The sequence below is a fragment of the Hetaerina americana genome, unplaced genomic scaffold (genome assembly GCF_022747635.1).
Source record: "Hetaerina americana unplaced genomic scaffold, ioHetAmer1.1.p SCAF_7, whole genome shotgun sequence".
Classification (NCBI taxonomy): Eukaryota; Metazoa; Arthropoda; class Insecta; order Odonata; family Calopterygidae; genus Hetaerina; species Hetaerina americana.
Genome location: NW_027287316.1, coordinates 78,030,504 through 78,042,437, shown reverse-complemented (window position 1 = coordinate 78,042,437; position 11,934 = coordinate 78,030,504). Strand labels below are relative to the sequence as shown.

At 36.0% G+C, this 11,934-nt stretch overlaps 1 protein-coding gene across 3 annotated transcripts in view; it reads right to left on the bottom strand.

Moving 5' to 3' along the window:
* Window positions 1–238: 238 nt before the first annotated feature.
* The window catches only part of Opa1 (Opa1 mitochondrial dynamin like GTPase), a 36,681-nt gene continuing 24,985 nt past the window's right edge, over window positions 239–11,934 (bottom strand). For all 3 annotated transcript variants that reach the window (XM_071594888.1, XM_071594887.1, XM_071594889.1), the window contains 8 exons: window positions 9,736–9,923; window positions 7,107–7,321; window positions 4,966–5,085; window positions 4,677–4,814; window positions 4,377–4,580; window positions 1,187–1,286; window positions 988–1,098; window positions 239–735 (listed from right to left, as the gene is read on the bottom strand). In XM_071594888.1, the coding sequence (XP_071450989.1) occupies window positions 668–735; window positions 988–1,098; window positions 1,187–1,286; window positions 4,377–4,580; window positions 4,677–4,814; window positions 4,966–5,085; window positions 7,107–7,321; window positions 9,736–9,923 (1,144 nt within the window). In that variant the 3' untranslated portion in view covers window positions 239–667. The remainder of the gene's footprint in view (window positions 736–987; window positions 1,099–1,186; window positions 1,287–4,376; window positions 4,581–4,676; window positions 4,815–4,965; window positions 5,086–7,106; window positions 7,322–9,735; window positions 9,924–11,934) is intronic.

Genomic DNA, 11,934 nt, shown 5'->3' with positions numbered 1-11,934 from the left:
CACAGAAGATAATGTTTTACTATTAAGATAGCTAGGTCTCACGGACTATTGCTCACAGATTAAAATTCATGGTCACCTACAAGCTAATACTATACCCATAATTACTTCAACTGCCACCTATTCTTTTGCTGTGTAGTAACAATTACACATTTGTTACTCAAGTATGGAATGAATGAGATGAAGAATAGAGTTGATGACTAGAGAGGAAAAAGGGGTGTGAAATGATAGAAATATAATATAGTTATCACAGTTTTAATCAATTATTCCATCAGAATTTTACTTCCGTTGATTTCATTGGCAATGATAAAATGACAAAGCATAGGTGACCTATGAGCATGCAAAGTGAAAATATTTTGAAAACAAACCAATAAAATGTTGTGCCATAAGAACACCATCACATGACACACTTCCATTGATCTTTCTTAAAATTGATCACTGCATTAACTAATATTTACAAACATCAAACATGAGAAAAGATTGACAGAGCTTGTGGCTTTCAAAAATTTATTTTGCCCAACCACAGATGGATTTTGACAATGGTAACAAAGCAATATTAATAAACAACACAAAAAATAAAATATTTTCTAGTTTTAAATAACTTATATACAAAATGCTTCTTAATCAGTCCCCGAAATTGAGTTCTAAATCTGCTGCTGTTGGCTATTATTTATTCACTATTTTTATTCAGAGCTTGTATAAACTCCTCCAGCTTCTCTTGTATCTGCCTGACTCGTTCTGTGAATGAACAAAAAAAAACAGGAATCTAATATATTTCAGCAAAAATAAGCAGTCAATAAAGATTTAACATTAAAACTGAATAGAACACAAATAATTGCCTTCCAGCATAGACTCCCGGGCCAATATTCTCCAAATTCAACAAAGAGTATACTAGGTAGTACTATTTTTGAAATTTTGTGGTGCTGGAAGGCTTTGATTAAGCATGACTTTGGCAACATTAGAGGCAGCTAATTCTTAGGAAAACCTTACTCAGTTCCTCAGCAAGAATAACTCTTCGACCAGTCAACAAAGTCTCCATTTTTTTCTTATCTTGACTGTAGTCTTCCAGAACCTCTTTGATTTCCTTATTTAACCTCCGAGCTAAAAAAAAGACATCAGTGTCAGTACCTTCAATTCATAAACCAGTAAAAGAAGCTAAACAAGCAACATCCAGGAAGAAACCAAATACCTTCTCTGTTCATAACTTGCTGCCGTAGTGCATTGGATGTCACCCGTAACATTTGTTGAATCCTCCAGAACAATACGACCTGATTACAGTCAGTCTCAAACTGAAATGATAAATTTTTATTCACAAGTGATTACAAAAGTTGAAAACTTTAAAATAAAACTATTCTTCATAGCATTTTTATTATTGATAGAAATGAGCTCTTACGGCTAATAATATTTAATGAATGTGAAACTCCAATAACCGTAAACAGTTTACCTTTCTAAGCAAAGTAAAAATGAAATTAGTTGGCTGGCGCCACAAGTCAAGAAGGGGTAAAAGGTAAAAAAGGAGAGGATAAGAAAGGTGAATACAAATACGCGTATTAGAAAGGTGAATACAAATACGCGTATTTGTATTCACCTTTCTTATCCTCTCCTTTTTTACCTTTTACCCCTTCTTGACTTGTGGCGCTAGCCAACTAATTTCATTTTTACTTTGCTTAGAAAGGTAAACTGTTTACGGCTATTGGAGTTTCACATTCATTAAAAGCATTTTTATTGCATGAAAAATTGCACTTATTTTTCCTTGCTGTGCTGTTTTTGTAAGTGGAGGAGTTTTTCAATTTTGATCACTTTAAGATTACTTAATGCTCAAACAAAACATCTTAATGCAAGTGAATTGATCTACCAATATCCTTCTATTTATACTGAAGGTATTACATGACCATGCAGTCAACTTGTAGTGTTGTAAAATCCTACTTATGTAAACCACCAGCACCTGCACTAGTAAGCTAGATTTCCCTTAATCCTCATATTTCAAGTATGCAATGCTGACCAACTCCCAACCAAATATACCACCAGCCTATTACACCGGCCAAGGATGGATTAATTCCATATCAAACGGACTAAATGAATACAGAACGGAATAAAAAAAATATAAAGCGCTGTTGATGAACTAAACAAAAAATTCATATTTTACTTCCCTCACTAACAATAGGTGTAAAACATTGGATAAATCCAAACGGAAAATACTCTTTTCAATGAAAAAATGTATCTTATATGTACATAACCTTACACACGTACTGTTAGGAGGGATGAATAAAACTAAATTTCCACAGTAGTACAATATCGCTTCATGAGAAAGAATAAATGCATGTATTTTGCTACTTGAAACAATATAAAATGATTGCCACTAAAATATAAACTAATCTGCTTCTATTCTGTAACACCACCAAAGACCATTTTCTAATACAGCATCATACAAAGTAAACCCAAAATATTAAAGCACCTATTATGCTATCCCTTGGAACAAATTTAAAAATTGCCCTTCTTATATTTCCCTTCCACGGCAGGAATAAATTACATACATTTGCAGATACTTATTTTGGCTACCAAAGGGAAGCATTGTCCAAATATTGTCACACTTTGCAGAAGCATTAATGTGAGGAAAGGATATGGACAAGAGAGGAACAAAACGTTTGCCCCAGCAGGTAGAGCTGGGTTCGGGTGGGAAGCAGCTGATGCAACTGCAACCTTAAAGTCAACCGAGAGCCAAAAATCAGAAGATGCCATTATGCCATGAATAGCGATATTATTTATCTTAAAATACGAGGGGCAATTATCTCAAATGGCGGATTGGGAAACTAAAGGTGATTTGATGGATGAAGGGTACGTTGAAAACTAATGCGCACATGCTGCTTGTAGACCACAAACAAAATGACCTTAAGAAGCACTCCTGGTGGCATGTGGAAGTAACATTCCCCCTCAACATGCATGCGCAAGCTTGAGGTCATTACATTCATCTGGTGTATTTTGACAAGCGGAAGTATGGAGACGTTCTCTAGTGCTATGCCAACGTGAGTTTAACAGTTGCAGAGTTGCTGCATAGTAAAACTATGTATTTGCTCAACTGAAGGGAGAATATGGAATTGTCAGGGTTAATAAATGCAAGGGTAACGACTATAGGAAAATAACGATAGTAAAAAAATGATTAAAGTAAAAAATTGAACACCACTGACAACTCTTGATTTTGTGAAATTAAAAACTTCTAAGAAAACCCAGGCATGTTAAACTTGTACTTTTTTAAAAAGCTAATAAAAGTTCCAAAGCATTGAATTATCTTTGCAATTATAATTTTATTCATTTTTAATTGAAAATGCCAGGAAGAGAATACCATGGATTATCCATAAAATCTACACATGGATAATCAAGAGTTTACTCTACATAGTTTTCTCCTCGAGTAGATGAGCTTTGGGCGATAGGATTTGTAGTAATCCACTGGATTCCAGCCGCCAATTCTGGTGCATGGTCATGTTTTCGACCATAATTCCTACAGCTCTTTACTCCAATCGAATATACACTTTAATTATACCTAAATGATTGGTGGAGTAATATAATATAGAAATGGCATTATTTCAATTAGTTAAAAGCATTTATGAAGAACTTTTAAAATGTTTTTTATTTGCACACAAATAGTTTCAACGCCTTAGCATTGAAACTGGTTGTACGTAAATATTGTAAAGACTTGATCTGGGGTACCAGAAGAATCGAACTATTTCGAAACATAACGCCCATCGCAAACACTTTCAACAAAAGCGGCTCTTTGATTGTACTCCGCACTTGCACATAACATCTCAGCCATTTTGAGATTATGACTGTTTACCAGATGCCTATAGATTTCAAAATCGCTAATTTCAACCTTAAGTGAAACTACGATATGGCGGGAAATTCAAATTGAAATTTGTCTGGATTTAAGCGCTGCACCCTGTAGAGGGATAATGCTATGTTCTGCCATTTCACCGCTGAGTGCACCGAGTTCCAAATTACTCTGAAATTATGCACATTGACATTTTCAAATCAAGAACATATCGCAATAACTTTGCACATTTTTGAGGGAGTGAGGCGTAAAACATAAAATTGTCTTAGCACTGAATATGTCGTAGGTTTGGATGCAAAATGAACATTTTCAAGTGGATGAGTCTCATACTCCAAATGAATCATAGTTTTTGACCAAACGAATGCACATATAGACGTGGTAAAATGAACGATAATCCCATAAAGTGAAATCAATACGTGATAGGTGAACAGCAGGGCAAACTTAATTTTCTCTGAAATTTCTACAGGTGCAAAACGGACACTCCTAAGATTTCAGGAGAGTGCCATTCATTTGCTGCACAGCATCCAATGCGTCACACATTAGGAGCACCACCTACCTCTTTCTGGAGCCCTTGGTGATAGAGATAAAATCCCTTTCGGCATTCGTAACTTTTAGATAAACTGCACCTGAGGAAATGCCTTCTGAACACAGGATGCCAAGTTTGGCGAACATATTCATTGTCAACTTCAAATCCGAGAGACTGCTGTACATTTTTCCTTATCGTTGTTAATTCTTCATACGTCAAGGAAGGCGGATGCGACTGAAGAAAAAATTGATGAACTTAATGAACAGGAATGATGCGTTAAAAAAATGTAAGCGGCATAAATAAAATGTGCGATCTAAAAAAAATACTTACAGGCATGGAATAGAGAATCTTATCCAATTCCTTCTTGACGGAACATCTTATTTTTTGATCATCAGATTTATATTTCCAATAAAACCACTGTTCTTTGGTAGTTGGACCAAACAAATCCTTCATTAAATCTTCAGTAGTCTGAATGAAAAATAATATGGTTAACTATTGATTAAAGTAGAGAATGGTGTATACACCAATTGACAAGAGAGGCCAATTTGGGCAGAACTTAAAACATGCCAAAATAAAATCATCATAATTAACCATCTTACGGAGCCAATGACATACACACCTCAAGTTTATCATTAAGACTCTTTTCCAAGAATTTCACTGCCGAGTCCCACTGCTGCTTGTCATGCACAGACCTATCTTCCAAGGTGTTGAGTTGGAGCACTCTAAGCATCTCAATTGCCTGAGGGCAAAAATCAATCCAATTCATGAGATACTTCTTCATTATCAATTCTGATTCAAGACAAAGTAAGAGCAACAAAGACAAAAGACTCAAAATTATACACCCATCAATTTCTTCACTCTGAATGCATATTACTGGGCATAAAATAAATAGCTAACGGCTTCACAATCTTAAATAACACTACAAACACCACCCACTTGATTGCACTCATTGATTTCACTAGCTATGACCAGCACAAGTGATATAACTTCACCTCAGACCTCCACTTTAATTCTGTTTCCCCAAAAGGTGATGTCCTTTGCCCAAAACAAAGTCACTGACTTAGGTTTGAGGTCTTATCTCATCAGCTCTCAATTTTCCATCGTTGAACAGAAGTTAGCACAAATGAAGTTGTTTAAAAATATGTTACTCATGAAATCTGACACAATGGTTAGGAAAGGAGAATTCTACATGTGGCAAACCTTACAGGGTCAGGCTTCACTCTGTAAGTTTTGCATATCTATCAAATGAAAGAGAGAACATACTTTTCTACAGAATTTATTTGGGTTGGTAAAATGCATTTCACTGTGATATGTTATCATCCAGGCACGAATTTGTAATAATTTACACGTGGTGTATATATGGACACACTGATGGGTGGGAGTGAGTTGTAGCTCAAAAGGAATTGGATATTTCATGAGAACCAATTACCAGTAGGAAGTAAAATTGCAATTCCGAAAGAGGGGTGGGCGATCAGGGGACAATGACACATTAGGGAGACAATAAAATGTGGGGAAGTGGGTGGTGGCCAATGAGGGGTGGTGGAATAATGAGATGATTGTGGTGGAGAAGTGAGGGAAAGGTAGGAGTGGAGTACGTGATTATTTATTGGATTCAAATGTGCAGAGAGTACTTAGGTAAGGAAAATTTTGTTCAATGCAGAGTGTTATACTAGAGTTGGATGAAGCTCTTACCATTGCCAACTGTTCGAGCAATTAGAAATTTTAAAATGTGTCCACTACAAGGATGAGCTTTTTAACAAAATTTTGTATCCCACCTACTCCCCACTCCTACATCTATCAGTCTTTCAAATCCAAAGCTCCCCACGGGAGGTATCCCCTTCCTGAACAAACCCCCATGAACAGCCAAAGATTGACACAGAAAGCTGTAATTCCCTTGCCCTGAAATTTACACTATAACCTTTTCACCCCTCAACCCTCCCTTCCCCTCCCACTCTGACCAACCCCCCCACCTCCCCTGCTCTGGAGGAACATATGTGAAGTTGTTTTCTGAGAGGTCCACCTGATGATGATGTTCAGGGTCAAAACCTTGGTCGCATTCTAAATTAGGTGTGTGTGGAATTACAAAGTTACTCATTCCATTTCAATAAATTACATCTTATTACATATTTGTACCTGATGATGCCACATCACTACGAAACATGTTACACCATACCAAATAAATTCTGTGGAAGAGTATGCTCTCTCTTTCATTTAATGTATCTACATGAGGTAAAAATAAATCAGTTTTAATCATCAGACAATGACTTTTAAGTTATTCCAAGTAGATGAAGACAAGTCAGCATATTTTTGCCATCAATTGGAGCCAGTACGATGGAAAATATGAGCTGTAGGTCTATCTCCATAATAGCAATGATCATTTAATTTTTGCCTCTTTTAAAAATGACACTGAATAATTCATTTTGCAACAAAATTATTTGTTTGTAACATATTCAAGCAATGTAGTAGCATTTAACAGTCTGATTTAAGTTTAAATGATTATTTACAACGTGCCATTGTCTTCATTTTTGTGTTACCACTCTTACCACCACAAACACACAAACAATCAAAGCAAGAATGACAAGAATCAAAGCTAATAAACCTAGCAATAAAGGACTAATCTATTAATGTTTTTGGTAAGATTTCTATCCCATAGCTCACTCTTTCCCCTGTCTCTAATATTTCCCTCCATCAACAAATAAACCTCTTCCACCAATTTCATCCCCACATTAGCTTATTGCCTTATTTTACATAATTACCAACCTTATCCTCCCACAAATGTCTTCTCATCGCTTCTTCGACAACAGATGATTTCAGCTGGTCGAAAATTGGATCATGGTCCTTTGACTGTTTCGCCTTCTCCAGGAACTGAGTGAACACAAGCTGGAGGCCTTCCCAACCGGTTTCCACTGACCTGGCAGGCAACTGCTGTTCGGCCCACTGCCTAAGTTTTATGTCCACTGTAGTGTTGAAATTGCCTTAAAGTGCATAAGAAAGCATAAAAAAATATCAGAAAGGCATTAATTTGCAAGAAAGTGTCTTGTACATAAGAAATTAAGTAATGCAGCATGCCGTAAGTTGGCAATCTAGGTGTCACTAGAAAAAACATTGCAATAAATCAGTCAAAAAACTTGATTAAAGGAGCAAACTGTCCAATTAGATGTGTACATACATATAATTGTGTCAGACATAGACATCAAATACTCTTTACTGGATATAATTTAAATAGCAGAAGAGTGCAAGTTAAAATTTTTATACCATATAGGTGAAGTACCAAGTCATTTATTTTCTGCACAGAAAGTGATTATAGGAGAACCCTTCTTTACATCATATTTGTTCAAAAGTTCATCATAAGGATTATGTTTGACAAACATCTGCTTGATGGTATTTGCTTCAAAACAATTTTCAAACATTGAACTCCAGCTTATTTGCATAACAAATTTACAACAAGACCCCATTAGCCGATGAAGGCATAGGTATACGTTCACAGTCATTCCTCTGGAATAGCAAAAACGTTTCTGCATTGTACATCAAAATTACTACATGGTTAAGTAAGCATTCATCAACAACAAATGCACAACATTACATTATACGTAAAGTTAATCATTAACCAGAGAAAAATATAATTTAAAGTAGCAATGCTACAAAATTGGAGTAAAATGCTTACTTGAATAGGACCTAGGCAAAGGGAGATCGGCAGGAATCAAGGATTCTTGGGAAGCCAGGTGATTAAAGAGAAGTGGGTGGGTTAAGAATCGAACTGAGGCTTGATATTTAGCTGGATGGGGAAAAAGAGGTCAGCACACATTTTAATGAGATAGTAGACATGGAAAAAAGATAAGAGCCAATAAATTAAACAATGTACTTCCCAGCCCATAAGACCAACTTTTTTAACCCCAAAATGCACTTAAAAATCAATCTGCATGTTATGGGCCAAGGGTATGACTTTGACCTCTGAGACAGAAGCCGATTCACCAGAAAAATACTTACTATTAAGTATTTTTTAGTTCAGTAGGTATTGAAAATTGGTGCCTTTATTATAAATGTCAATAATATCACTGTAATTCACCACAGACTGCATAGTCTGTGGTGAATTATAGTGATTCCCATTTTTTTTTTTTTTTTAAGGTAATCTACCGGTTAAGGTAGGTTTTTGGATGGACACAACTACCAAACAAATATTTTATTACTCCTAACAAAACACAAAATCCATCATCCTACTCTATATCAGGTCCCTCTTCATCTTCGAGTACTTTCTTCCTCCCTTCATCCCGTCCAACATCCCTATCCTGTTCCTTCCCTTTCCTCTTTTGCCCAACATTCTACCCTCTATCACAGTCTTCAACATCCCACTGCCGGTCAACACCCCCTTCATCCACTTTTCCTGCCTCCATAGGATTGCTCCCAACAAACCCCTCTCTTCGCCCACCATACCAAGTACTTCCTCATTTGTTTTCTTCTCTGTCCATTTCACCTTCTCCATTCTTCTCCACACCCACATTTCAAAAGCCTCCAATCTACGTCTATCCTCCCGCTTCAATGACCACGTTTCCGCACCGTACATAGCTACGCTCCATATCAAAGTTTTTACGAGTCTTTTCTTAACATCCTTACTCAAAGTCCCTGTCATCAACTCTCTCCTCCTTGTGAAAGCCTCTTTGCCTAGCGCAATTCTTCTCCTTACGTCCTTACTACTTTGACCTTGTTGGTCCAAAACACTACCGAGATACGTAAACTGTTCTACCTGCTCTATTTTTTGCCCATGTTAAGCTTGGCCTTTTTCTTTCTAGAAAATCGCATAACCTTTGTTTTATTAATATTGATTCTCATGCCATACCTGTCGCACTGAATTTCCAATCCACTAAGCAATGCTTGCAGCCCATTGGCTGATTGGCATATATTGGCTGATTCCCATATATTGATTCAAAATACAGATTGTCGTTTCAAATGAGGCATAATCAATCATTGCACACTGGGAGGTTAACAACATTAGTTTCTAATTTTCCTGATACTCCTGGCGTACCATAACAATTTTCTTAAGCAATCAAACTTTTTTCTTTAATTTTACGTTTTGATGCAAGAAGACAAAAGGACACCCCAGCAAGAAGAATGGTGCATACTTTTTAAGGTATTTAAATAGGAGTTATTAATGCAATATTTTGATTAAGAATCACATAAATGGAAAATAAAGAGTGACTTTTGATAAACTAATTGTGAATTACCATGAAATTAACCCACACTCCTTTGGATGCGATTAAGAAACATGGCCTAGGAAAATAGATTGAGTGCATAAAAATTTTATTTTCCAAACCATGAATCAAAAAATATGTCAATGGGGTTGACTTGTATGCGCTGAATATAAAATGAATCACATAATAAGGTCATTCATTACCTGGAGAATCTGAAAGAGCTGCCGGCATGTATATTGTTTCAAACACATGGGTTTTAACCTTATCCCAGAGCATCTTCAACATTATTTCTTCCCACTCTTTCGGAGATACTTGACTCAAGTTCACCACCTCGTCAAGAATTTCAGAGCGTGCTTTCTCGTAGAGTTCATCTCGATCAAGTTCACGAATCCTGAGGATAAAAAATTGGTCAAAAATATAGTGTAGCAGTATGAATTACTAACATGCCATTTGTAGGAAAACATATGTAACTATTAATATACAACTGGCAAAAAATCCTTGGGCTGGCATTACTCCGCAAACACGCAACAACATCCTGCAAACTGCATGCCATTGTTTATAGCAATACAAGGCCAAAATCAAACAAATTTTGAACAGAGATAACCATTAGGCAGCAAGATATGTACTCGAAAGGTACAAAAGAACAGATAGTGTCACGGTAATGTTGGATATACTGAAGTGGGGGAGTTTGAAAAATAGAAAAAAAAGGAGTGAGGTAGCCGCGATGTATAAAATTGTTAAAAATGACAAAGAATGGGAAGATTTATGGAAAGAGATAGAAAAGCCAACCTTCAGGGTAAAAAACGACCACAGTTTTAAAATAAAAATTAGAATGCAAAAAACAAATAAGAAAAATACTCTTTTTTAAATAAAACTATAATTGATTGGAACCAGCTGCCTGGAGGTTTGTTTGAGCCCTTTCCATCCAATTTTAGGAGTTTTAAGAATAAGTGTAAAGCAGCCACCGGGTGATAAAACTTCATTGACTATTGATTATTATACTAAATATACTACAACACTGTACTTATTAAAATATTGTTTGCATGTGATGTGGACGGCGTTAGAATTTGTATTGCAAAGTAGATTGATGTGTTGACGGTGCGTGATTTTTAAGGGTATATGAAATTGAAGAGTGCGTGATTATGGACGGAGTGCGGCAATGGACGGAGCATTGTCGGTATGGTGGTGGGCCTAGCGTATGGGTGATGGTTAAGGTGCCGTTTGATAATCTTAAAGTGTCATTCTATTGTTTCAGGCTTCACTTCGTGGAAGTATTTAATATCTATACTAATAGGAAAGACTTGTACTTTTCCACAGATTTTATTATATGGTACACCGTGTTTCACAGACTTGCGGCATTATCGGGTAACTGGAAAATACCTTCTAATGACATACCTTTTGGAATGGATATTTTAGTGTCATTGTATATAAGAGCATTTTGTCGCATATCTGTTCTTCTTGTGTATGCATGTATGTAAGTAGGAGCATTGTAAGGGCAACCATTGACCAGACTTGACCGTTACCACCAGGACAATTGCCTAATTTCAACGAGATTTATATAATAATGATAATGGACATATGATCAAAGCATTTCTAAAACATTAGGGTTTTGCAGTTTAAAGGTTGTTCTATGATTAACACATTCAGAGATTTCAATTTTTATCTTCTGCATCATCCATATGAGTCTGTATGCAAAATTGAATTTTGAATATACTGACCATCACATAATATTACTAAAATGTGAAACTACATTTTCCAGAAATATTTAGGTAATTCATGCAAGACCTTCCATAGACATTGTAAATATAAAGTTACATATAATACAAAATAATTCCATATCGTGATGCCTATAATCATAGATTTACAGGTTCACTTTAAATTATCAATGATTTTTATTCACTGTCTAATTATTCAACCTGATCATATTGCAGAAGAGTATGAGCACCTATCACGCATTCGGTTTGCTTGAATTATTCATATTTTAATCTGGTTCTATTATTTCTTCTGCTGCTATTAATTGCCATGTATGTAACTTACAACAAATTTGTAATTGTTGCATTCCATTACAAATGACATTATGATTACAAAACATTTTACAAAATCACAATACAGGGTGCAGCGGTTATCTCCGGACAAATTTAATTTGAATTTCCCTCACATTGTAGTTCCACTGGAGGTCGCCATTGGCGTTTTTAAAAGCTATAGGCATCTAGTAAACAGCCATTACCTAAAAATGGCCGAGATGTTACGTACAAGTGCGGAGTACAATTGAAGTGCTGCCATTATCGAAAGTGTTTACGCTGGGCCTTATATTTCGAAATTGTTTGATTCTTTGGGTACCCCAGAACAACTGTTTACGATAATGTAGCTAAGTATAATGCTTCAGAGAAGTCTGGGGAAGG